The sequence below is a fragment of the Gymnogyps californianus genome, chromosome 18, assembly GCF_018139145.2.
Source record: "Gymnogyps californianus isolate 813 chromosome 18, ASM1813914v2, whole genome shotgun sequence".
Lineage (NCBI taxonomy): Eukaryota > Metazoa > Chordata > Aves > Accipitriformes > Cathartidae > Gymnogyps > Gymnogyps californianus.
This window is the reverse complement of record NC_059488.1, coordinates 3968481-3995435: the sequence shown is the minus strand read 5'-3', so window position 1 is coordinate 3995435 and position 26955 is coordinate 3968481. Positions and strand designations below refer to the sequence as shown.

General features: G+C 52.1%; 1 protein-coding gene across 2 annotated transcripts in view; it reads left to right on the top strand.

The window, feature by feature from the left end:
* The window catches only part of ASTN2 (astrotactin 2), a 361993-nt gene that overhangs the window by 141952 nt on the left and 193086 nt on the right, over nt 1-26955 (top strand). For both annotated transcript variants that reach the window (XM_050908006.1, XM_050908007.1), the window contains exons 7-10: nt 4427-4594; nt 16932-17016; nt 17187-17261; nt 17723-17860. In XM_050908006.1, coding sequence (XP_050763963.1) covers nt 4427-4594; nt 16932-17016; nt 17187-17261; nt 17723-17860 — 466 coding nt within the window. The remainder of the gene's footprint in view (nt 1-4426; nt 4595-16931; nt 17017-17186; nt 17262-17722; nt 17861-26955) is intronic.

The window sequence follows — 26955 nt, the reverse complement described above, 5'->3', positions numbered from 1 at the left end:
AATTGTATGATAGTATAGGGATGGATACATCAATAGCAACCCGTAGTATGACCTCCCATAGCTTTCCAACACAAAATACTAATTTTAGATGAAAAGGAGTTTCATTGGCCAAGAAACAGTGAATGGACCAAAGAAGACAAAAAGAGCAGAGGGAGGAAGAAATAGAAATTCTTAAAAAAAAAGTATTTTTTGATCTTTTCCCTTGGAAAAAAAAAGAGAGAGAGAAAGGAAAGGCCAAACCCTTTTGGCTGCCTTTTGGGCGCTTTGTTCTTCTCCCTTGTTAGATATCTCTTCTGAGCTGTTTTATCCTGTTGTGTTCTGGAAAATGATTTTTGAAATGTCAAAACTTCAAGCCTCTTTTGTCAAGGCTTAAGCAGTTCCACTGGACTTTGAACGAGACCCCGCATGAGAGACGTGAACTTTTGATGCTGCCTTAACTGATCTGGCTTTGATCAGCACTGGAGAAGGAAGCAGGGGCAAAAACACACACATACAAAAACCCAAACAAATCAATCCCCCGAAGTGTTGGTGGACCTCATGGAGCCGGGAGGCGGTTGTGTAGCTGTGTACTGATGTTCTCCATGGCACTGCGATGGTGCTCTATGGTGTAGACTGGCTCATAAAGCCAACAGCGCTTGAGGGACGTGTCCTACAATGGGGGTTTCTGGGAGGAGGTGGTGGTGGTGGGTAGAAAGCTGCTGTTTCGTTGTTGTATTCCCTTGTTTGGTTGATGCTGTACTGATGGTTGCTTTACCCTGAGGCCTAAATGTCTCCATTTAAGGGTGATTTCCCCAAGCTTTTGAGTGGGAAGCTCAAAACTTGTGTTCAGGAGGACACCTAGGAAGGGACGGGGTTGGCAGCAGAGGATAGCAGGGTGGACAGTCTCTCCAGGTGTCTTCGGAGAGTCTCTCTGCTGGGATCTGCTCCCCAGGGTCTGTGGGCAGCAACTGTAGGTGTGCTTCAAACTGGGTGCAGGTGTGGGGGCGATTCGGTGGAGTCTGAGGTCCTCGAGGCAGGTTTTCAGAAGGTGGTTCGGAGCGGGGTTAACCCCCCGCTGCCCCAGCGGTGTGAGCCCCTCGGGTTCCCTGTCACCCCTCTTCCCTCCTCCTCGATTTCCCTCCATCGAGAGACTACGCGTTGGTGAAAACAAACCTGGCTGATGTTCCTGGAAAGCTAAAGATGTTTGAAATGGCTCTTGCTTAGAAAATGTTTGTTCTTGGTAGTTGCTAAAAGGATTTGATACTCAACCTGCCCTTTCCGAGCTTTTCAAGATGGTTTTGATAAGTGCGTGCTGGTGACTTTTGAAAACTGTTTTCTATGTGTGGATTCTTTGAAAATGAAGAGAAAAATTGTGTGAAAAGGCTTTGAAATCTTCAGAATTTTAGCTTTCAAAATATTTGTAAAACGCCTTTTCCTGTTATTTTTTTTTCAGGCAAGCTATAAAAGGATCAAGGTTGGGATGTTTGTTTGTTTGTATTTTCAATGGGAGTGAAGATGATGAGAGTGTCTGTGAACACCTCTAAAAATCTTACCCAGCTGAGCTGCAACACACTCAGCTTCAAAGATGTGAGAAGTTTCCTTGCTGGAAGTTGTCCCCTCCCTCCTAGGAAGGAAGGAAAGTGTTTACAATTAACTAAAACCTTTAATTTCCCCAGGTTTGGTTGGGGTTTTTTTTTGTTAGACTGAAGTAGAAAAGCCTCCATTTTACCCTGAACTTGAATTCAGGGATTTTGGATTCAAATGTTTTCACTTCTGCTTTTTTTTTAAAACTTTTGATATTGAGGGAGATATCTCAATCAGACATACTAAAATCAAAATAAGTAATTAATCTTGAAAATACAAGGACTTTTCTTTTTTAAGTTACGGTTGCATTATGGTTGGGAAGGTCTTTCTGTGTACAGAATATGGCAAAGCTTGATCAATTTGCAAATGATTTCAAGCTTCCCAAATTTGTGGTTTTACATAGACACCAAACTTCTGCTGAAAGAGGAGTTATTGGCTCCTGGCCAGGTGTCACGTTTTGGTGTTGACTGAGGAGGTCCTTCCATAAATAGATAGCTTTGGGGTTTTTATACTTTCAGCAGCAAACAGGCTGGGTTATCCAAAGAAGATGAAAATTTGGCAGCAAGGCCACGAATGTGCTTCCTCCTCCCGGAGGAGCTCAGCATGTGGGGCTGGTGGGGAGTTCCAGAGGTCACCCCTCTGTCGCCCACCCCGACCATGGGGTCCCCTCCGTGTAGCAGCTCCTGGGCCAGGATGCTCTGCCAGCTCGAGTCACCTTCATCTTTATGAATACTAATTATATGACTATTTTATGTCTGATTTGCTTCTGTTGCTTTCAGACTGGCTGTATTTTAACTAGAAGTGGGGTTCATTAAGTAGGGATTTAATCGAGAGCTGGTGGTTTCGCTCTTCAGTCTTTGGGTGCAGAGGGAGTTGTCTGTAGCTGAGCCTCAAAATGTGCTTACGTGCCTCCCAAGCCTCGCTCTGTATTAGGGAACTACAAAAATAAAGGAGAAAGCAAGACTGACAGATTACTACATAGACATGTACACCTAAATAGTAAACACTCCCAATAGGTTCATGAGGCATTTCTGTTTGGTAAAATAAACCAGCAATAGTTATCATTGGTATTTAAAGCTATCTTTAAATATTCATGGAAAAGAGTGATAGTTAGAAATAAAATTACGTGGCTCTAAGGTACTTCTTTGTGTTCAGCATTTCGATGCTTTCCACTGGTGCTGTGGAGTTTTCCCGCAATTTATTGCTGCTGTGTGTCTGATTGAGATGTATCCTGCAGCCTTGGTGATGCAGGCTTCTGCCTCGCTGTGTCTCCAGAGCAGCTGGATCCTGGATGTCTAATTTTCATTTGCTTGAATAGTCAGTGGCTTGGCAGCCTCCATTGGCTTTGAGGGTAGAGATGTGTCTGTGAATATGTTTATGGTGTATAAACAGTATAAGTGTAGAAGATTTGAGTTCCTGTGAAATTAGGGCCCAGATTTGTATGGTGCTGAGATCTCAGGATGCCTGAAAACGGGGTCGCTCACTGCGATGCTTGACTTCAAGCTTTGCTTTTTTTATCCTCTGCATGGATAATGTGGCATGGGATGAGGTTTAGAAGGGCTCCTTCTTGCTAAAACGTCAGTGATCCTCTTCAAAAGGAAATCGGGAGTTTATGTTCAAGCAGGTTCGTGTGGGGTGGTTGCTGTTCTGGTTTTTTTTGTCCTGCTTTTTTAATCGCTTGGCTTTCATTGAGCTAAGACCTTATGCAGTGCTTAGAAAAGTGATGTCCCAGTCCTTCACTAAGTGATACAAGCCCTACAGTTTCATGAAGATACACCCTGGCTCTATAGACTTGCCATCCTTGGGTGATTGCTAAGAAGGATTTGAATCTTCAGATAGCGGTTGCAAATGTTGCTCAGATTTGCAAGTCCTAGTGCTTAGTGGAAGGATGGCTGTGGGTTCCTGGGCTACCTGGCAGTTCCCCTTGCCCGCTCCTCTTTGAAGGTTTCTTCTCCCCTGTTTTTAGAGGCTTTTACCCTGGTAACTTTTGCAAAACACCACTTAATGGCAGAGGATTTTTGGCTCCCCTCTGATCTGTGCAGCACTATTATGGAGGCAGTCTTATAATCAATGTAATTGAAGATCAGAGTTAATGAGGACCTCTGTGCCTGCAAAATCCCCCAAGCAATGCTGGGCCTCAGATGTTAGATAAGGAAATGATTGGGCTGAACTGAAAATCTATTTGGCTAATTAGATGATGCATATTCCCAGATGCCAGTGGGGAAAAATACATTTCACAAAATAAAGAAACGTAAGATTTTGTAAGAAAAGATTTTTGGCAGGAATTCACTTCTAACTCTCGGGAGGGAGAGGGTGAGGGAGTGTCTCTGATAAGAGACCACTCATACAAGAAGTTGTGTGTTGGGCCAATTCACTCACCTTCAACTAAAGAACTGAAGTGGGAACAGCCCATGCTGCCGCTGCCCATCCGTGTCTTGAGCCTGGCATCCAGGCATCTCGCGGACACCACCTGCATGAGCTGGGGAAGCGCTGTTCCAATCTGACGGATCAGAATAATTACATTGGTCCGTATTTCTGCAGAGATCTGGGAATCAAATGCAGTATCTTGTGATGCTGAGTAGGGTAGGGTTAGGGGTAGGGGAGTGTCTGGGCAGAGGAGTGTCCCAGCTGGTGGACCATTCATTGGGGCACATTTGTATGGAGAGGAATGGTCAAATGAAGTTCTTTGAGTCCAAGTGTTGGTGAACTCAGTATTATTTTGCTGATCTTGACATCATAGCAGCTCCTGAAGAGTAGAGCGTTCTGATATTGGGCTAAAACGCATGGGTTTTTGGGTTTTGTTGTTGTTGTTGTTGTTTTTAATTTTTACACTCACTTAATGCGCTTTTTTCCTACCCTCCAGGCAGCAGCTTCGTTGTGAGCGAGGGGAGCTACTTGGATATCTCTGACTGGCTTAATCCAGCCAAGCTGTCCCTGTACTACCAGATCAATGCCACGTCCCCCTGGGTGAGAGACCTCTGTGGACAGAGGACCACTGATGCCTGTGAACAACTGTGTGACCAAGAGACAGGTAAGGGAGGCTGGGGAAGAGTGAAGACCTTGCAAAGCTTGGAGATGCGAGGGAGAACGTTTGTCTCTGGGTACGTCAGTGCCCGCTTGGCTCACCTCTGCATTAGCCTGGTGTTAGGCACGGAGGACCAAGAGGTACCAGCAGGGTCACACAGTGGTGACCCCCATCAGTAAAGTATAAAGAAGGTGGGCACAAGGACAGGGATTCGAAATGGTGGGCCTGTCCGTTCTTCGGTGTGGCAGCTGCAGGCACGTGGAGTTTATCTTCTACTAAGTTGTGCTATTTTGCTGTCCAGTCTGGAAAACCTACTCGTGAGCTTGCCCCATCTCCATCCCTTTTCTTTTTTGACCATTCCACCACAGAGCACCACATTTCCCGTTAGTGCTCTTGCCTGATGGTCACCTATGTTGGATCTCTCCTCCAACCCTTCCTCATGGAGTTGTGAAGTCTGCCATCTTTCCCCATCTGTAAATGACCTCTTTGCTGAGCGTGTTCTGCTTGCATGCAAAGGCTGCCCCTGTGAAGCAGCAGCCAGTCCTGCTGGGACTCTGAGATGTGGGGCTGGGCAAAGGAGAAGTGTCACCTTTCCTGCTGGCCTATGTGCTCCTGGGTGACAAGTGGGGATCCTGGAGTCTGCAGTGAGCCGGGAACACGGAAAACAGCAAACGTGCAACTAGTGAATGAAGGCAAGGGTCTGCGTGGGTGGGAAATAAGTATGTGGCCCCAGCCAACGGCTGGCCCTCAGGAGGTGACATCTCCTCAGCTAGTGCAGGTGACAGGACCTTGCACGGGAAGGCAGCTCGGGGACTGTGCTGGTTTTTTGTAACGTGGGGTGTGCCGTGCCCTCTGCAGCAGTGAGCATTGCTCCTGCTCGCCAGTGCCTTGCTCGGGTGTGATGCCTTCTTGGTGCATGGAGATAAGTGGCCGTGTTGCTCCTGGCATGCTCTGCATCTGAAGAGCGTGCAAACCCCCTGTCTCCTCACAGAGAAGTACTGTTCCCAGGTTAGCCCCAGCTCTCCAGGTGAGCCGCTTCCCTTCTCTCTTAGCAATGAGAGTTTCTTCACTATGTGTTTGTGTATGATATTCGTGGCTGCGAGTAGGGATGTTGGTTGCTGGTTTTGCCAAGGGGTTTGACGAGGGATGGCTCACAGAGGAGAAGGCTTTTTCTAAGCCTCCCACTGCCACGGACTGTGCCATTAATACACGGCATCTAGAGGAAGAAATCCTTCAGAGTCATGAACGCACCATAGGCTGGCGGGGGTGACCCGTTCTCATCCCTCCCTGCTCAGCTGAGATGCAAATACTGAACTTGGTCTCATAAATCCATTTTCCTGGTCAAGATAATGTTCTCTTCTTAGTACTCCTGTTCCTCAAGGCTCGTCTGCACGGAGGCACTGGCAGGCATCGCTGCAGCAGAATAATTACACTGGATGAATTTGCTGTGTAGATGAGCCCTGGGCATCACCTACAGTCCCAAGGAGGGCTGGGAGGTGACAGCAGCCACCCCGGCAGATGGAGATGGTGCAGGAGGAGGCTCTGCTCATCCAGATGTCACAGAGCAGAAGGATCGTTTCAGGCATCGGCGAAATGCAGCCACCTCTGCGGGAGAGGGAAGATGCGTTCAGCTGTCCCCTGGTTCAGGGCAGGAGGAGAGAAGAAACTCTGCCTCCAGCAGAAACCGCGGGGAGACCGTATGGAGTCATACCGTGACTTCCCCACTGGAAGACCCCCGTGGCTCCACTCGTCAGCCCCACGCTGTCCTTGGCACCGAGCAGGGCTGGTTTAATCCTCGCATGGCCCCCGTTGTGAGGAGTGGCTGTTTTCCCGTGCCGGTCCAGCTGCTGCTCCCCCTGTGTCCCCAGCTCACCAGAGCAGCTCGTCGCTCTCGCTGGATGCCCCACGCTTGAGCAGGATGTGTCAGATCTCGTTTGCAAGGAAGGGAGCGATGCTCGTTAGGCCGGGAGGTGCTCTGCTCTGGCACCGTGCTGGATCCTAACCTCGCCAGCTGCTCTACGCCTCCCATCCCTGGTTCCCATCCTCCCTGCTTACCCGTGATGGGAGGTGAGGGCAGAGCAGCCTTGATCTGAACCTCCAGGTTCCTCACCCAAAATCTGTCGATCAGCTTCTTTCCCCTCTCTCCAGCTTGGGAGTTTGCACGTGGATAAAGCAAAATCTTTCTCCTGTCTATGCCAGTTGGATCTGCAGGGGTAGAGCAGGACTGGCTGGTGGGGCTGCTGATTTTCAGAGCCTAAATCTAAGACCCCCTTAAGAGGTCCAAACTTCACAAGAGCTGAGCAACCACCCACTGAAAATTAGACCTTTGGAAGTACCTGTTTGACACCCTACCCCAGGACATAGCCCTGAGCACTGCTTATGTTCATCACCGTCGACCAGCCCTTAGCTGGTGAGAAGTTTCCATGCCAGGCTGGGAGCAGACCGTAACTCCATAATACACTGCATGTATTTTTAGATTTATTTTTATTAATGTCATTCTATTTTTAAAGGTGATTTATTTTTATCACCCTGAGAGAGGCAGGTCTGTGATTTTACTATGGGACATAAATTCTGCCTAGATTTCAACCTTTTCAGGTCAGGGATTTTATCATCTCTGTGAGCATCCCAAGCAATGGGTGCTGGGGGTTTCCCCTGCCCTCTGTCCTCTCGGGCTGGGCGAAGCGTCCATGAGGAGGATGGACTGAGGTTTGTCCTGTCTGGAGGATGAAAGCCGTGAAGGTTTCCCCTGTGAAGAGCAGCAGAGCCAGCTTTGAGGTCCTCCAGCACATTTATAGCTTATCTGACTTCAGCCTTACCCTTGGAGCCACTCGCCGTGGCAGTGTGGATACAGCCTTGTCCCAAAGCTTCCTTGCCCCAAGGCGTAGGCAGACCTCTGGGCAGGACTCGTCCTCGGTGGCAGTGCCACGGGCTCCTGGCACACATTTGGACAGAGGCCCCAGGTCACGTATGTTCTGTCTGGTGAGACTCGAGCTCTTACCCCTTCCCAGCACTGAAGACCTCTTTTGGGTTGGAGTTTTATATAAGATCTGTCCGTGTGCTGACTCATGACTCCAGCCATCAAGTACTACTTCAGTATGAATAATAATCGGCAGTGAAAACGGAGGCTCTGAAACACTAGGAAATGTCAAAATACATTTTGCTTGCCTGACCTTAATTTGCCTTCCCTTGTGTCTTTGCCGTGTGACTCACTCTTTAATTAAATGATTGCTGCCCCCCTGACAAATTTCAAACCCGCATTGCAAAGCACCAGCTCATCAGGGCTTTTCAGAGGGAGCACCAACATCTGCACATGAGCAAAATATCATCTTTCTCCTTCCCCCCTGCCTTGGAAACAGCCAAGCTGGTTGATCTGACATGACTGCTAATACATAAATAAATGGATGCTGCTGAAGGGTCTTCCCCCTGCAGACACGACATGGTGACCGTGCCCCAGCCACCCACGTGCTGCCGTGTCGGATGGGACACGGGCCTCGCCGGGGTCAGGATGCGGTCCTCGGCTGAAGAGGTTCAGCCAATACGCCCCATCCTCTTGGCGGGTGCTGACTGTGCTGCTTGAAGCAAGAACGGGGAAGGTTTCTCGTCTTCTGGGACTTGCAGTCAACTCTCCTTGCTCTCCGTATTTTGGACAGATGTGGAGTACGTTGCCAGCGCCGTCGCTCATACCACACACTGGGATACTCCTGTGTAAAATCCAGGAGTGCTTGCTTTTTTGCTGGCCTCCCTTACCAGCACCGGTAACATTTATGAGAGCCACCGTTTTCAGCGGCATATGCAAATCCTGATTTGTGAGCACAGTTACCTGCTTTGTATGCACAAAACTGATTCACTTGCACATTCTGCGAGCATCGCTTAAGAGACCTGCTGGAGAATCGGTCCCTTAGGGCCAAATGCTGGAAGAAACAGCCTCTGATTTTGTGCTGTCAGGCTTGCTGGAGCAGTGGCATAAATGAGATGGATAGCTACCTTGATTAGCAGGTGCAAATGCGTTGAATTTTTTTTTTTCTCATCTATAAATCAGGCACTTCTCCATCGAAATTCTCTCCTTTGCATCCGCAATTGATGGCACCCCCCAAAGCAATAGGCACGGGCTTGTAAGGACCAAATGAGATGTGGTAGCGAAGGGTCTTTTCTGGAAATTGGCAGGAGGGGAAAAAAAAACATTTCCATCATCTTCCAAATGGGCTAGTTTGTCACCAGAGCCGCAGATGGTGTTCCTGTCCAGGTAGGACAGGGGTCTTGCGGGCAGGAGGCAGATGAAAGTCATTTTTAAACAGCCATTTTTTAAAGGCAACCTGTTAAGGGGATTTGGAGGTTGCAGAGCTGAGCATGTAAATCAGGAGATGACCCACCTTGGCGAGGGTGTATTTGTGTTTATGAAAACAGCCATTTTCTCTGATAGTTCAATTTAATATCATGCAGCTTTTGTGCACATCAAGTAATATTTGTTTGTTCTTGTGCACTTCTGCTATTTTCGCTGTTGGAAGATCCTAGTGTCTTTATTGACTTAGACTTTTATAAGATAAGGTTCTGTCTCTCTAAGGTATGTAGTTTAATAACTTGGTCAAAAACCATGTAATATACGATTTCTTTTCATGTGGCGGCACAGCTTGCCTCATGCACCAAGCAGGGCAGGAGGCAGTTAAATCCCAAGCTAATTTAGCTTCGGGCTGAAGTGTTATACATAAACAGCAATCAAAATGCATGCCTGCAAGGGGGCTGAGTTAAGGTTATCTGTGCTGTCTTTACACTCTCATTTTCTGCCATTAGAGTGTTTAATCCTGCAGCTGCTAATGTTCTTGTAATGGCATTTCTGTGCTTGTCTAAAGACCACGGAGAGGGGGGAAGAGAAATGAGTTTTGCAGTGTGGAGCCGCTCCTGGGCTCATCTCCCTGGCTTGACCCGTCCCACCAGCACTGCAGGAGGTGGCTTCTGACCCCGCCGTGGTCAGCTCTGGGGCAGTGTTCACCCCAGAAGATGACCGCCGTGGCACTGTGGACCACCCTTGGTCCACCCTCAGGACCTCTCACTGCTTCCTTGCATCAGCCGTGCACGTGTGCCCAGGGACATCTTCCTCAGCGGCGCGGTGTAGGAGCTGAGCAGATGATAATGAGAATAAAATCCGTGCAGAGCGTAAACCCAGATGCAATCCTTGGAAGTTAAGCTTGCACTTAAGTGCTGTGATGGATCTGGGTGAAGAGGGTGACTTGCAGCGGGGGGAGAGGAGGGATAACTGTCAAATTAACTCCAGGTTTTCCCTCCGTACTCTGTGCCAGGACAGCCGGGCAGGAGCCACTTTCCCTGTCTTATTCCTCGAGAGCTAAACTGCTTTTACGGAAATCGCATTTCTTGTCAGGATGAAGCAGAGACTCAGGTTTGGAAAGTGCCATCCCCGAAGGCCAGGGACAGCAGATAGCAAGGGCAAGAAGAGAAGCTTTTCAGATAGCTTCACCGGGAGCTGGCGGTGCTGCCGCAGTTGTTAGAGGAGCCACGGCCTCAGCCAGGGGCCAACCCCGATGTGAGGAGCAGCTCTCTGAAGACGCTTCACTTGTTTGTTGAAGTTGGGAATTTAATGAACTAAGACCCGTGTTCATCCTTGCCTGTGTTTAATTTTCTCCGAATCTCCTTCTCAAAAGAGGCCCTCGCTCTGCCATCCCACAGGGGCACAGCAAACTCTTTAAGGAAGGGTTTTGTTGCGAGGTTTTTTTAACTTTCCTCTCATCCATACCTCTATCGATGGGAAACCCTGGTGCCAACCCTTGTGCAAATGTGTGTCTTGTCCCGTCCCTGGCAAGCTCACCCTTGTCATCGTGCCGCTGGGAGCTGCTCCTCCCAGGGGAGCTGCGCCAGGGCACCCACTGGCTCAGGTCCCCGAGCAGCCATGCGATGCTGCGCTCGCACCCCTGGCAGCCAGTTTGAGGTCGGCACGGGGAGTGCTGCTAGCAGATAGTTTGATGGTTTGTTGTTTTTATTTAGGCCAGACTGCAGGCAGAGAAACTCCTGTCTGGAGGAGGACTTGGTGGCTGAGATCTCTCGTGTGGTTCCCGGGGTTTGCATGTCCCTGGTAATCATCCCTCGGGAGGAGGCCTGGCAGCAAGGAGAGGTGTTGCTTTGGGGGGCCCATGGCACCTCCTTGTTCGTTATTGCAGCTCTAAGGTGGGGTCCAGGGCTGCAGCCAGACCTGCCTGCACGGGGTTGCTGTAGGCAGGGAGGGAGGTGGGCCAAGGCAGCGAGCATCGCACATAGTTTGGAGACAGCGTCAAGGACCATTGGACCACACCATGCCCGGAGGGGGCCCTGCAGCCTCCTCTTGCACCGAGGGTCTGGGTGCTCCGTAATGGTGAGGAAGAACAGCCTGTGAGAGATGCCTGCGGGGTCACAGCATGCGCTTCAGATGGCTGAAGGACACGAGGTTTGATTCTCCCTCATCAAACTTTCTGCAGATGCTGGATGAAGAGGTTGTTTCTCTGCCAGGAGCTCAGAAACCTTTCGTAAAGGGTAAATCAATGCAGGGCTTCCTCCGGATGCGCACGAGACTCTGAAGCCTCGATGGCTTCATTATGGGAGATTGGTGGCTGTGGCCATTGGAGGGATGGGGTGACTTGTGTTGATCTGTTGGTGGCTTGTGCCACACAGCTGGTGCTCAGGGCTGCTGTCGGTGCTCCTGGGCATTGCCACCACCTTGGGAGGGACGCATTGGGGGACAGCAGGGCTGGAGGCAGCACAGGGTGTCCCGCATGGTGGCAGGAGGCAGTCCATGAGCCCAGTGTGGGAGCACCCAGGTCCCCTTTGCCCTGACGGGGTCTCCTGGGCAGCGGCTCCTACTGCGGGCAGTGGTGACAAGGGGACATTGGCCTCACCAAGCACTGAGCTGGTGGCCGGGACAGCAGCACCCGGGCAGGAGACGCCTTTTGCAGCCACCTTTGCTCCTGGCAAGGGGATTCAGGCCATGCAGCTCGAGCTGCTGATGGGGGCGAAGGCTTTGCATCCCTGCAGCAGGGAAGGAGGGGGGACCCTCCAGTCCTCCCGCCTCGGAGCAGGCTGGTAACCCTGGAGATGGCTCCTCACTTGCCCAGAAGAGAGGGGCTTTGTGCCGCAGCCCTGCAGCAAACACTGGTGCAGTCAGGGCCGGCGGGGCGGGCAGCCGCCGTGCTCAACGGCCGTCTCTGTTCGCTGAAAAATGCTTGGCCTCAGCTTGCCGCCCGGTGCCCACCTCCCTCTGCAGACCCTTTCTCCTCCCGTGCCGCGGTGGGTGGAAGGAGGAGAAGCAAGAGGCGGTGTTGGGGAGACAGCTGTGCTGGAGCTCGCCCCGCTGCTGGGATGGGGGCTCTGCAGGGAGGATGACCCAGCTGGGCTGCAGAGCCGAGGGTGGCCAGGGAAGTGGTGCTGCGGCTTCCTGGCTCGCTGGCACCGAGGGTGCTTTGCTGGGGCTGGCGTGTCCCCTGGGGGGTGGTGTGTGTGTGTGTCCAGAGAGGAGGGGACCCAAAAAGCTGGGGCCAGGCTGTGCATCACTTTGGGTGGGAGAGGCAGCCCTGAAGCAGGTGTGAAGTGTGTACATGCAATGCTCACGCAGGTTGAAAGGTGTGTATTTGTAGCCCTGTGGCCTCCAGGAACGGGCTGCCACCCCAGCTGGGGCCCGGACTTGTCCCCAGGATGGTGCCTTTGCAGCTGGGGCACGGCCCTGGCACTGTAGGGCATCTCTCCAGGACTAGGGTGAACGCCAGGGATGGAGGTGCTGCTGTGGAGGAGGGAATCGCGGACACCAGCAGTGCCAGGAGAAGGTTGACAAGCCACAGGTTTGCTCCGCCACTGCCAAAGCTCCTCTGACTCCTTAAATAAAAATGCCAATGACAACAAAGAGCAGCTTCCCCGGGAGCATGGGGACTCGGGGAGCCTCCAATTCATGCTGCCCGCTGGGTGGGTGGATTAGGAGGATCTTGCAGCATTATCACCGCGGATTGCCTCTTGCCCTAATGAGGCTAACAGGATTACCCTGGCATGCTGGCGGTTTGTCCCGCAGCCCTGCTCTGCTGCTCCCCGGGCAGAGCACAGGGATGGCCAGGGAGGGTGCGGGTGCAGCATGAGACCTTGTTTCCCCTTTCAGGAGGAGCAGCAGCATGGTGCAGTGGGCGAAATGGAAGAATAGTTCTGCAACTTCCAGCTTAGATGTGAAAAAAAGAGAGCTAAAACCTCCAGCTGTGCCGGTCAAGATGCAGCAGGAGCCGGAGGGCTGTTTTCTTCCATGTAGTTGGCTTTGCACCATGCCTGTGCCACTGGAGGTGATGAGCTCGGATGTGGCTTGCATTAGATTCGTTTCCCTCAAGCATGAGCAAGCCTCAGCGTGGGCGAACCCTGAGCCAAAGCCACGGATGCTAATGATGCTAACAATGGCTGCAGACTGCTCCAGCCCTGCTGTTCTGCAGCTCCAGCACTAAAGCCGACGTGAAGCACGGGCAACGCGAGGAGCCCTTTCCTCAGAAACGGGCGGAGGAAGCTCACGTCTGCATGCGGAAACCAGGTCGATGTGTCCTTAGTTTGCCCCGTTCCTCCAGGTCAGGCTCCAGATCCTTCTTACCTTCCTAGCTGTGGGCAGGAGCGATGCCTGCAACATTGTGGGGCCAAAGCAGGCTGGAGCTACACGGCTGCTTCTCCAGTTGCCGTGGGCTGGGCTCCCTGCTCCTGCCCGTGCAGCAGCCTGTTGCCTTGCTGCACGTGGCGCTGCGTGGCACTTCGGGCTGAGCTGCCAGTAGTCTCTTCCCCCAGCCTCCATGGGGATGAAGGCATAGCAGGAGGGAGGTTGCAGGTAAGATGTGCCTGCAGTGTTTGGGGATGTGTCCTGCTGCTTCAGACAGGGACTCGCTCTCCTCAAGCAGAAACTGGCTCCGTGTCACCTGTAATTAGTCATGGCAGCACGGTCTGTGATGAGATTTTGTGTAAGTGGGGAGAGGGGAGCAGGGGAGGATGGAGAGCAGTGCTGTGGGGTGCTGCTGCGTTCCCATGGCCTCAGCTCTCCCCTCGCCCTTCCACGTAGCTGCACGTGTCACATGAATAACATGTTTTCTGACCCTCTTGCCAGAGCTACGGTGTTGCATTTCCTGGTTTATGCGTCTTCTCTCTGCAACAGCAGCGATGTTCCCTCCCCTCCCAGTATTTTATTTAATAGCACACTGGAAATATAACATGGGACCTCCAGAGCTGAGCACCGGGACCTGCTCTCGCTTAAACTGAGCGAGCAACGATCCTTCCTTTTGCTATAACAGCTCAAAATTTGCCGTGGATTATCCGACCCGATTTGCGGGTTATGAATCCAAAGGAAGAGGAAGGACCGCACACGCCTGTGTTTTTGCCGTGGGCAGGGTGCGGGGTTGGTGGCTGCAGAAACAGGATGCTTGTCACAGCGATTTGTAGATCCTGATTAATTTCTCCTCCCGCAGCAGCCGAACGCTGTGCGGAGGCATGTGCAGGTCCTGTGGAAATTGCATCCGGCTTCAGGTGTGGTTATTTGTCAAACCTGGTTGTTTTGGTTGACTTTGGCTTTAAGCTCAGGTTGAATCCTAACTTAGCCTGAGTGATGCTGAACAGATAACTGCGCCTGTCTCGGAAGCACGCGGGGTTTAGTAGCTCTGAGCAAAGGCACTGTTGTTTTGGCTTTTGGTGGTTTGGTTTATTTTAGCAGCATGTTGAAATCTGCTCTTTAGAAAATCCACTTGCCCTAAAGAGGAGTCAGAGGTACGGGAACCCCTGTTCCTGCCACTCTGGGGACTTTATCATGTGTTTCTCGGTCTGTGGGGATTAGCCTGGCTGGCTCAGCATCCTCCCTGGCTCAGCATTGTGTCTGGGGAGGATGCAGACAGACTGAAAATAAGAGAGTAGCTCAGGGGGCCAAAGAAGGAGGGTGGATGCTGATGGGGAGAGAGCAAAAGCTCATGAAAACCTATAAGAGCACAGCAGGTTCTGCTGAGGTTTTTTGGAAATCCCACTAATTGCCTGTTTGTGGTTCTAGATACAGAAATAGATCCTGAACCACCCTCCCCTCCAGTAGACTGCAACGCTCAGCCGATCCCGTGCTGGGAGCCTTCCTATCCAATTTCTAAAACTCTGCCAAAGGGGTGCATATCTCCCTGGAAAACCTGTGGAAAGCTGGTCCCGAGTGGTCCTGGTGAGGGGCAGGTACCCGTGGTCTCCGTGCCCTGGGTGGCTCTCCCCAGTGTCCCACCTCTCTGCCACCCTGGATCTCCTCCCCAGCTGGTGCCACCGTTTGCCCTCTCACTTACTGAAATAAACCTCCCAATAAACCTCCCAATAAAGCCTCAAGCACCGGCTGTAGTTGTTGAAACTCCAGGATTGGAGTCGATAAAATCAATATTTCTGCAGGTTGATAGAGTTTCTCCTTCCAATGCCAAGCTGACGGAACAGTAAACAAACAGGCGGACAAAATAAACCCTCCTGCGCTGCAGGAAAGGGGTTCACAGCCCCGGCACCTCCAGCCATCAATAAGAAGGGAGGCCTTCGGGCCATTTGATGCCAACATCTGTAGGTGTTTGTTCCCTACTTGCTCTAATTTCTGTGGCAGGAGCTGAGCGCGAGCTGGTGCCCCAAGACTCCCAGCTCTGCTTCGCAAGCACTTTGAGATGTCTCTCATTTGCAGAGCATATATTTGTTATGTAATAAGCGCCAGGAATTAATGATCCGCGGCACGACTGGGGAAACTTGCGTACTAAGCACCCAAGGCAAAAATAACTTTTCTTTTTTTAAAATCACTGATGGAGCCATTAGGACCCGCATTTTCTTGCAACAAGACCGCCCCAGCCCCCAGGCACGGCTGAGCCGGAGCAGGGGCTAGCGCCGCCGTCTCTCTCCCAACTCTTTCCCTTTGGAGCAGCAATGTTCCTGCCGCTCCCGTTATGAATCATGAGGTTAGCAGCTTTTGACAGATCATAAATCAGTGCTTCGAAGTCGCTAGGACAAATCCCAGGACATTTAATCTTTAATATTAGATGTGTTTAAGGCAGTGAATATTTCATGAAGGTGCTGTTGCGTTTTAGCACATCATTAGCTGTCTCTTTTTTTTCCCCCTCTTTTCTTTTTTTGCCGCCTCCCCCTTTCCAGGCGGTTCTTCCTCAAAAATCTCAGCAGCTGAACCCCCGTCTTGCTCCCTCCTGACAATAAAGCTCTTTACTGTAATCCCTGCGAGGCATTTTAAGAACTTGCTAAGGATCCCGATGAGCACGCAGGTACCTGCCAGTCTGCGTTACTGCCGTGATGGGGGTACCCCCCCCCCCAGCATCCTCCCCAGATCCCCACCTCTGCCGGTGTTTACAGCACAGCCTGCTGCACCGTCAGGCACAATGCGGGGAGGAGGGGAGGGGGGGGAAAAAATCCATTGGCAGCAGCTTGTAACAGAAACTCCACGTGCAAATCCAATTAATCTTTTGATTTTGCTGTTTCTTGCTCCGGGTTATGTATTTCTACCAAACACGGAATCAATTTGGGCCAAGCACGGTTGGGTTTCTGGTGCGGGAAATGTCTTCTCCTGCTGTCAAAGGGGTGTAACAGGGTGAGCCAGCACCCAGAGAGCGAAGGGGAGCGGGGAGGGGAGCAGGGCCAAGAGCCCCTTAGCTGTGGGACGGGGACACGGCATGGGCGCTGCCTGTGGAGGATGGAGGTTGGGGGTTTCTGCATCCTCCTGCGGGAGTTTGGGCTGTAGGAGACTCTGCCATCCCGTCCTGGTGCAAGGTGGCAGGAGCAGAGGTGGGAAAGGGCACGTGGCCGGGATGGGCTGGGGGCATCCCCCACTCGGGAAGTGCATAGGGGTGGACACTGGCTCTCCTCAAGCGAGGTCACGATCCCTGCTGAGGAGTAACCGCTGACCCCAGAGCAGCCCCTCTGCCAGGGCGTGAGCAAGGCTCAGCAGGACCAGGGCAGGGGCCGGATCCATGCAGGCACATCTCTGTGGGGAACGTGAGGTGTTCTTGGAGGCCATCGGGCAGAGGTTTGCTGAGCCTGGAGAGCTGCAGGGCTGCACAGGAGCACGGGTTAAGGACGGACCTTTTGCATCATGAAATCCCATCCCAGCTACTGTGGGTGCTACATCATGTTACCCCCTCCAGAAGAGCTACAGGTTTCTTGCAGCTTTCCACATCTCCTCATCTCCTCCACATCTCCTGGAAGTTTCAGAAGAGTCTAGAGTGCTCCAGATCCACAGCAGGGACCAGGAGTGGCTGTGAACAAGCAGAGATGGACAGCAGGGGAGGAAGGCCCGACGCCACAGTCGCTGACATGCCTCTGGGGCAGAGAGGTCTCATCTTCCCCTCTTCTCTTTTAGGAGAGTGCAGCTGCCATGAAGGCTACACCCCAGACCCCGTCCATCGCCACTTGTGTGTGCGCAGCGACTGGGGACACAGCGAAGGGTGAGTGGTGATATGATGGTGCATTTGCTCTGTCCTGGCTCCCACGTTGGTGAGGAGCCGAGTTCTCCTCCCCACCGGCCATCACCGGCACCAACGACCCGGGACGGGGCTGTGCTGCTTTCCCTGCCAAGTGACGTGCCGCAGCTGCTCTTTCCCTCTCTGCCTCTCAGGCCGTGGCCCTACACGACGCTCGAGCGGGGATACGACTTGGTCACAGGAGAGCAGGCACCGGAGAAGATACTCAGGTGAGTCAAAGGAGCGTTCAGCTTGGACATTCAGGAGGGGAGAGCCGGTGAGGATGTCCCAGCGGATGCTGCCTCTTGGTCACTCCTGGCTCTGTCTTGTTGTGCTGGCTGGAGGACACAAGTGTCATTTGCCTTTGACAGACCTGAAAGATTTGTCCATATTCTGCAGACGGGGAAGGGTTTCCTTCTTGTCCCCTCAGGCCGGACACGGCTCAGCAAAAGCGAGGACAGTGTGTGCAGAAAGTCCCCCTGGACTAAAAAGAATAGCTTGACCATCCCCATGTTGTCCCTGTCACATCTCTAGCTATTCCTCTCTCCTTTGGCTTTCAGGACAAGACCAAATGACTGACTTCTCCCATGGTGCCACCGCTGCTCTGATGTCCAAGCGGTCAGGTGCCATAGAGGGCCACCATTCGCTGTGGACACTCTGTTCCTATGTGACATTTTTGTCCTTATTCCAGGTCCACCTATAGTTTGGGTCAAGGCCTGTGGCTTCCTGTCAGTAAGAGCTTCGTGGTGCCCCCCGTGGAGCTTTCCATCAATCCTCTCGCCAGCTGCAAGACAGATGTTCTGGTGACGGAAGATCCAGCAGATGTCAGGTAGGAAGCAGATTTCTCGTTTTCCTCACGCTTGAGTGACTACGCTGCTCTTTAAATTGTTATTGAGGATGCAGTAATTTCTATGATGATAAGTTTGATTAATTTTCTTCCAATAAGAAATCTGAAGTGATAGCTCTCCGGGGTCTTTTGGTCCTGATGGGTCTAGGCCAGACCTGTGTATATAGCTCTGAAGTCTGCCAATCCAGTCAGGTAAATCGGTATGAACCTGTGGCAAGGCAATTTTAAAGTGGCTTAAATCTAATGGTAGATTGCATAGCTTAAATCGATGCATTTACCCGTATGGAGGTGCTGTCATCTTTTAGAAACTCATACATATGTCACATTCACCCAGCCCTTGATAGTCTGCTGTGGGGCTCATGAAGGGCCGAGGTCAGAGCCTGGTGAAAGGCCATGTTACTTGTCCAATTATTACACAGTTAGAGGTTTTTTTTCCTTCCCCGAGTTCAGTAAATGCCCGAATACTTTTCTGGCTCCCCCATTTTGGCTAGCTTGTATTTTAACCAGATGTCATTGGACTTGTGACAGTCTGGTTCAGAAGTGGGACCTAAGAGGGCATCGCAGGAGGAGAATTGCCGCGGTGGAAGGAGAGGCTGTTTGCTGGGAGACCGGGCTGAGGGTGGGCAAAGGGGGGTCCCTTGGAAAAGGAGCCAGGCAAAACGGTTGTCCTCTGTGCCCCAGCTGGAAAGGCAGCAGCAGCCTCTGCCTTGGAGGGGAGCGGTGGTGGTGATTGTCTTCCTCTGTCTGGTTTACAAGGGTTTAACTGTAAACTCCTAAGGGTTTAATTCCTAAGGTATTCAGTGTGTATTCCCCTCTCCCCCATTAAATTAAGATTGAGCATGTGACTGTTGGGTGCCAGGGAGACTCTGTGATCCTGGCCTTCCTCCCTTCCTTCTCACGGCCTTCTCCCATTGACTCAAGACACAATTTCCTGACCTGCAAATTCTTGTCTGTGTTGTGAATCGTCTTCCTGGGCTCTGGCAGGATCCTTATGTCCCCCAGCCCCTTCTGTCTTTTCTTTTCCCAGAGCAATGGGATGATGGATTTCCATTCTTCTGTCCCATCATCTTGGCAGGGCTATGGTTGGAGCAAGTGCCTACAAAACCTATGGCAGAGCCAGGACTGGCATCCAAGAGGTCCTCACTTCCAAGTGTGTTTTTGTTGCTAATTAGTGCTTGTTCCCTTTCCTGCAAAAAGAGACTGATGGTACATATCTATCACAATTTGGCTCTCTTAGGAGCGTTGTTTTTCTTGTCTACAGAAGACTACTGCTTTTCATCTGAGAAGGTGAAGGGTCGCCTTGTTTTATGTTAACGTTTTCCAAGCCAAAATACCAGGAGAACATTATTTCTTTCTTGCCTCCTCACATCTTCGTTAAAAGTACGTTAGCGAAAGTAGAGGCTAGGAAGCTTGCTTTCTGCTCCAGTGCAGTAATTGTCTCTGGGCACTGATCCTCGTGGAAGAGTCTGAGTCGGGATGGATGAATGCCAGGCAGGAGGAGGGGAGTTTCTGGCACAGATGCTGTTGCCTGCTCCCCTCATAAATGGAACCTGAACTGAGAATTTCAGGTATAAATATTGGAGTGACCCAGGTAGAATAAGGGAGGCGAGTTCACGGTGCTTGTAGCTTGCATACAGGAGATGCTAAATTATTAAAACTTTAATAAACGTAATAATAAATATTTGATGTTGAATTATGGAAGGTTTCACAGATACAGTGAAAACCGAAAAGCGATCTATTATTTCTGCATTAGAACTTAAACACTTCTCAAACGGGGATCAGGCTGCAAGCTCGGGTCCCAAGCACCCTGGGGTGGGTGGAAGCCAAGGTGATACTGCCTGAGCGGAGCGTGATGGTGCGGAGGAGCTAATGCTGGGGCTGTTCAGGTCCACTGCAGTCGGTGAGCAGGGATGTTGCTGTGTTTGGTGCTCACGAGCATCACGTTGGCCTGTCCCTGAGAACCTCCTCTGAGGTTCTTGGGTGCTTTCACACAATGAGGAAGGTACTTTAGAGCTGTTTATCTTGCAGCCTCTTTGCTTTGTCCCTCTGGACTGAGACAAGTGTTGGTAGCTTCTCAAGGGAGCGGTAATACGGCAGTTTTGGTGGTTCAGATGTCCAGATGATGACCCATAATGTCAGACCTACCATCGGAGGTGAACACGTGCTGTCCATTGTGTGGGTGTTCAAATGCAGCCATCCCTCTGCACGGCGGGGGACCCGTTCCCCTGGCTGTGGGACCGCGGTAACACTGCTGTCCCTCCATGCTGGCAGCTCCTGCGGTGGGTCCTGCAGGACTTGAGCTCTCATACAGTCACGTCCCCGTGCCAAGGGGCAGATCCTGGGCTGTATTACACCAGCTGCAACATGGCCACATCTCAGCACCTGGAGTACCCTGTTTGCTGTCCTGTAACGCTGTGATGGTAGCTCAGTACTGTATTTCTTCTGTGTCTTTAATAATGAGCGTGCTGCATTCCTCCAGACCTTTCATTAGTCTGACACCTTTTGGCTCCGGGGTCACTTGTCTTGAAGGGTTTAATGGAGGGAAATTGCAGAAAGCCTGGTTTGGAGAAAACAAGTGATGAGTCTTTACAACTCAGAGGGTTAAAGGTTCAAACGTGGCCTTGCGTTTTTATGAAGATGCTTGAGGCTGTGGAAGGGACAGATGGGGCTCTGCCTTTCAGCAGCTCTCCAGAGAAATGCTGACTCCCTGCTGCTTCTCCGGAGGGATGCTCTTCTCCGTGTGTTTCACCGCTGAGCAGTGCAACAAGCTGTACGCAGTGCTTTGGTGGATGGGAACGAAGGGCCAGCCCAAGCCTCCTCCCGCTGCTGCGGCCAAGTCATTAGAGAAACTTCCTGTAGACAGGAGCCAAAGGTCTCTGTGCAAACATCCCACCGGGGATGCTCCCACGTGTTCTGGGGCTTGAGTGGGGACAGGGCTTTGCATGCAGAACTTGGTGGTGGAGGTTTTAGGGCTGTGCGTCATAAATTAAGCACAAGGGTGCTTAGAGTTAATGAAACTTACCTGTATAATTCATCAGTAACCATACTGAGCATCCCCTCCTCGGCCCCAGAGTCTGATCCTCTACACGATGATCACATCGGTCGCATGTCTGGGATCGTGGCAGCCACGCTAACGGTGATGTCTTTGCTCATATGAGGTTGGCCAGCAGCACTGCGGGGCTCTCCCCATGCTGGGAAGCCTCTGGCTTGGGCTGGAGGCCAGGTCCCAGGCTGGGCAGACTGTCCCAGCTGCGCATCCCCTGCCAGGACAAGAAATACCTCCCAGTCCCACCTTGTCTTGCTTGTTTTCAAGACCCTTCTTTGTTTCCCTCTCCCCATTGCTCCCATCCCTCTCTCTTATCTGTATTTCCCCCATAACCTGGTGGTAAACACAGTAGTCTATATATGTATATTTTTTTTTAAACAAATTACTATTAGGTGTTTAATCCTTCTGCTGGCCTTCCCTGGACACCTTGCCGTCTCTTTTTGGCCCTTTAGGAGGTACTGCTTGTCCTGTGGGACCAGGAATCACTATAATTGTGGCAGCGTATGCTGCTCTGCCCCGTCGGCAGCTCATGGGGAGGACCCGCACCCGCAGCCCCCCGGGTCCCACCACTGTCAGCACCGAGCATCCCTGCGGGGGATAATAAAAGCATCCCTGCAGGGGATAATAAAAGCATCCCTTGGGGCACAGCCGCTGCGCAGGAGGGAGAAGAGAGAGAACCGGGGGGCAGAGCACAGCACTGGCAAACGCCTGGTGGTCCTGGTTCACTGTGCCACCCGCTCTGCAGAAAAGTTGATAATTTCTGGTGAGCGGCTATAAATCAGAGGCGCGAGCCCCAGCTGCTGCCTGACATGACATATAGCTCTATCGTTATGGCAACCATAGAAACAAATAAAAGCCTTGCCTTCGCTTGACAAGCCTTTGAGATGTCCTGATGGAGAGACAAGTGTTCAGCGGCAGAATGAATTCTCTTGAACTTGCTGTCGATTCATCTTCGTTTTGCTCCCAAGTGAGCCCCTTTGCTCTCTGAATTCTTTGCCAAAGTACAATCAACTGGATTTTTTATTTTTTTTTTTATTTGTTTGTTATTTTATTTTCAGTTCTCTCGGTGGCAGAGAGCTCTGCTCCCCAGCTCTGTGCCCGCATGTGTCCCGTCTCGTGTCGAGGACGGGAGCTGGGCTTTTGCTCCCTGCGTGCGGCTTTCCCCGGCTCAACCCTGCCATGCCTTTGCGACACCACCGCCGCCCCAGTCTTAGAGGGGTTTTGCAGTGATGTTTTGCAGGGGCTTTGCAGTGATTTGGGTCCTCGTGATTTTGCAAGTTGGTGCCGAGCGCTGTGATGTGAGGCTCTCTGGGAGTGGAGGAGGATGAGAAGCGAAGTGGATGAGAAAGGCAAAGGGAATCTGGGCCAGGAGAGGGGGAAACAGCTTTGCCGTGGCCACGCTGTCGCAGCAGCAGCAGAGCTTGTCTGCCCTGTGCCTTAGCCTCGTGCCTTATCTGCACAAGCGCAGGAAAATGGGTGCTGCTGCAGGTGAGCATCACTGAGGCTCATGACGTGGGCTGGGCCTGTCCCCGTGGGCAGCATGCCGGTGGTGTACAGGCAGGAGCAGGCAGAGGGCACCCTGCCAGCTCTTCTTGCCATTTGGTGCAGGAGATGCCATGGGAACTTGGTCTTTTTTTCCCCCTTTTCTGTCTCCTGGAACAGAGCGGGCTGTGATTTCTGGATGCTCGATGCTGGAGGGACCCTCAGCCAGGAGGTCAGGGGAGAGGGGAAACCCCTTTTTTGGGCTGGTCCTCAGCAGGGACCCGGGGAGCTGCCTGCAGAGCCTCTTGCTCTGTTGGTGCCAATAAAGGCGCCGCGAGCGCCTGGCAGTCGGTGCCCGTGATGAATGGATGGCTTGACATGATGGAGCAAATTGATCATTGCATCACCAGGCACAACTTACTCATTTCTGCAAAGAGGGCAATTCATTACCGTGCACATCACAGAGACACCGTCATCCCCACAGATAACATCCCCGCTGCTCTGGCCTGGGCTTCTTATCACCCCAACATGCTGTTGTCTCGCAAAAAGTCGTGGAGAAGCAGCTTGCAGTGCTTAACACTGGGATAAAGGCAGCCTTTGGCCTCATCCTCTGGAGGGAAAGGACAGATGCTTTACAGAGAGGCAGCCACCAGCCCCTGCCCTGCATCTGTCAACTTAGCATTATCCTGGCTGCTTACCGGGATTTTTTCTGTTCCCTGCCTCCCGCTTTGATTTATGAGAGCAGGTTAGAAGAGTCAGGTACGTCTCACTTGGCTACGGGGTGACTAAATGGAGACACAACCTTGCGGCAGCCACCAAAGGGTGTGAGCTGCAAAGTAAGAGAGGAATTATGGGAGCGATGAGATGGGGAAATAGGGACAGCGAGGAAAGGAGGGAAAAAAACCCTAAAACTCGAGCTGAAATCACCCAGGGAGTATCTAGGGTAGGTCAGAATTGAAACACGGGTCACCCAGCACCTCTGGGATGGTGCAGGGACCTTACTGCCCTCAGCCTGTCTCTTCGTGGTCCATCACCAGCCGTGGGTGATCTTTCATGCCCAGAATCCAAGGGACATTTCAGCCTTCCCTCTTCAGGGGCTTTTAATAATTCTTGCTACGGTAATGCTGAGTTTCACTCTCTCTGTGCTCTGGTCCTTTGTGCGAACGCACTGCATTTTTGAGGTCTTGATGCTGGGCTGTAAAACTGCACAGAAAATGATCAAACCTCTTAGGGATAGTGGATGTGAATTTGGACCTGGCTTGTAGGCAAATCCATCGTAGGGAGCACCAGCTACAAGTTTGGCAGCTGAGCAATTGCTGTTCCTCTCATCCATGGTGCTGCAGAGCCCAGGAGGGAAAAACAACCCAACAAGCAAACAGATTTTGTTTATATATTTATTGAGACAATTAAAAAAAACCCAACACCCGCCAAATATGCAAATGCTGTCTCACACCCAGAATTATTCCCTTTAATGTATCTGGGATCTCCCATCACAGAGTAGGGTTTGGCATTGGACTCGGTAGCTGCCCCTTACGCCAGATCTGCTTCTGGAGCTGTGTGTCCATCCATCCGACCGCCTGGAGCAGGATCCTGCCAGCGCTGAGGCAAGCAGCGAGTACAGAGGGTTGGGAGGGGGAGGCAGGGGCTCTAAAACACTGTGCTGATGTGCGTGCTTAGCAGAAAGGGTGATGCAAGGCGGCGAAATCAGAGCTTGGGTTTCTTCAATGAAAGGAGTTCTCCCATCCCTGTTTGATGGTGTTATTTGTTTTTATGTTCCTGCCTTTGCTTTCTGTTAAACATCGGCCGGAGCGTGCTTTGGAGCTGCCTGTTCAAAGTGCAGCCCCACGGCCTCTCTGTTTATACAGCCTGTCTGTACTATTTTTCCTGAATTACATTATTTTCCCCCTATTTGAGTTTTATTACCTTTGCCTTTGTGTGCATCTCCTGCCTGTGAAGGGGACTAGAAGGTTTGCAGGCAGGAGAGGGTCCAGGCGGTTCATCCCCTGGCCCAGACAGGGGTGGCTGTGTGGCAGCGTGGTGCTGGGACAGTGGGGACCTGTGCCAACCTTGGGACAGGGAACCTCTGCTCTCCTCCTCCTCCTCTTCTTCCTCCTGTGCTGGGGAGGGAGCTGCGGTGCTTTTGGAAAGGGTCAGGTCACTGGGGACGGACACAGCGATGCCAGGCCAGCGCTGCGGGGCCAGTTTGTAGGGCAGGTACTTGAGCCCCAGCAAGTGCAGAGTATTTGGGGTCAGCTCTGCCCTCTCCCATTTCAGAGCAAGCCGACCCACATCGCCTTCACCCGGTGCCAGCCAAGAGCGTGCGGCTGCCCGGCCGGCGGGCTGGGGCTGGGAGCTGCACTTGCGGGTTGCTGGGGACAGGAGAGGGACAGCAGAGGAACGAGGACAGTGGCGGCAGCAGGAGGGACAGGATTTCCTGGGTGCCTGGGGAAGGATGCTCTGAGTCCCTGCCCTCTCTCCCAGGGCTGCCCTCAGCAACTTTGTCCTTAAGGCGCTGAGATGCTCCAGGGTGGGGTGGGACGATGGCCCCGGTCCTGTCTGGATGTGCAGCTGTCCTTCAGCTTAGCTGTGTCACTGGGGGATATGGTCCCGGGTGGGGCAGTGACACTGGGAAAAGGTTAATGCCTTTTCTTCAGCTATTTCTTAATGCAACGTAGTGGAAAGAGCTGGCCCCATCCACCAACCAGTTCTGATGAGATTTCAGTTGCTTAAACTTGCCCGACGTGGGCCGTGTCTGCTCCTTTCTCATTTTTATCTCCTGTAACTACCGTTGGATCACTTCATCCAGAGGACAAAACTAATAAAATTCAGCTGAGCCAAAACGTTCCTGGGAGCGTGCCAGGGACCTGCGACAGGCTCTGCAGCCGGCACGGGGAGGAGAAATCATCTCGATGGAGACGATGGGAACAGAGGTGGACACGAACAGGGGAGCTTTGTCCTTCTGCTTTAAGGGTACCACGAGAAGACACTGTCCCTTGCAGGCTTGGAGGACTCTTGGAGAAGATGGACGCCTAGGTTTATTTTTATGGGGTTTTTTTAATTGCTAAAGAGAAAGGGGGATGCACATGTTGCTGCAGAGGAACATTGTTCTCGCCGTGGAGGGACGAGGGAAGGCAGCTCTGTGCAAACCAGACAAAACCGAGGGGAGAAGCTCCGGTTCAGCTTTCACCCCAGGGCAGGCAGTCACCTGCCGCAGGCAGTGACCGTGCAGGCACCGCGGCTGCCGAACCCGGCAGTGTGGGCAGCCGGGGCCGGGCACAGGGGCAGCCACAGTCAGGGCCAGTGAACCTGGACGGCCGCACTCTCTGAAGACAAATGAAGTTAATTAGTTTCCACTCCTGCTCCTGAGCAGCTGGGGCTGGGGTGATGTTTCCGTCGGCTCCGGTGGACTCGGTACAGTGCCCCACTGCTGTGGCTGCTGGCCTCGAGGGATTTGCTCCGCTCCAGGATGTCACCCCGGCTCTCAGGGTGATTTATTAGGACAAAATGCCCTCTGTTCCTCCCACTGGCCTCGGGACAGCCAAGGGAACCATTGGTACAGCACTTTCCAGGCAGCTCAGACTAACTTTGCTTGTGCCATGCTCATCCTTCTCATTCCACACAGTTTCCAGATGCAGGACAGATGCTCTGCAGGCTGTCCGTGGCCCTGTGACCTCCAGGCAAAGGAGCAAAGGCAGCTCAAAGTGAGGTTAGAAGCACCAAAAAGCTCAGCGCATGGTTTAGAGACAGCATCAGCATTGCACAGAGCTGGGGACGGTGCACCCTGTCTGGCATTGCCCATCAGCTCAGAAAGCCTTTCCGTGCTTTGCCGCAGCTGGCTGGTGGGACCGCAGCCGGACCAGACTGTGCGTCAGCTGCAAATCGTCTGCCCTTTGCCTCTGCTCTGCCCAGGTTTTTTATCATTGCCCCTTTTTGTCTGTTTATTTGCTACTTACTCAGCTTCTCCTTTTCTGATTTAGATGTTTATAAGTACCCGTCAGGTCTTTTTCTGGTCTCCCCAAATCGGGCTGCTGGCTGCAGAGTGAAAAGCAAAAGCTTTCTCGACTTTTTGCTGCTGCTACACGTTTAAAGCCCGGAGGTCTGGTGGATGGTGGTGCTTTCCTGGGCACTGCGCTGGAGTGCGTTAAGCAGAATATTGTTTTGAGAGACTAACTCAAAGAGCACTACAAAGCTGGAGAGGTTTGGAAGGAGGGCTGGGAAGTGAGCAGGGGGAAAAAAAAATCAAGAAAATTAGGTGAAGTGTTGCAAAAAAATAATCCCATCTTGGGAATTGCCCTGCTTTCACTGCCTGAAGAATTACTGTGCCATAATCAATTCAGGTCTAGACATTTCCTGCGGTGTTTTTGATATAATGAGGTGCTATTGGCTGCAACCGAGCGCCTTTTATCGTAACGCAGATGGGTGCAGGTTAGGGACCCGCTGCCGCGCTGTGCCACGGGCTTCACCGTGCTCAGGGCCGGGCTCCGGCAGGGCTGAGCAGTGCTGACAGTGGCCGGAGTGGAGGCAGGGAAGGCAGCGCTGGGAGGGGAGG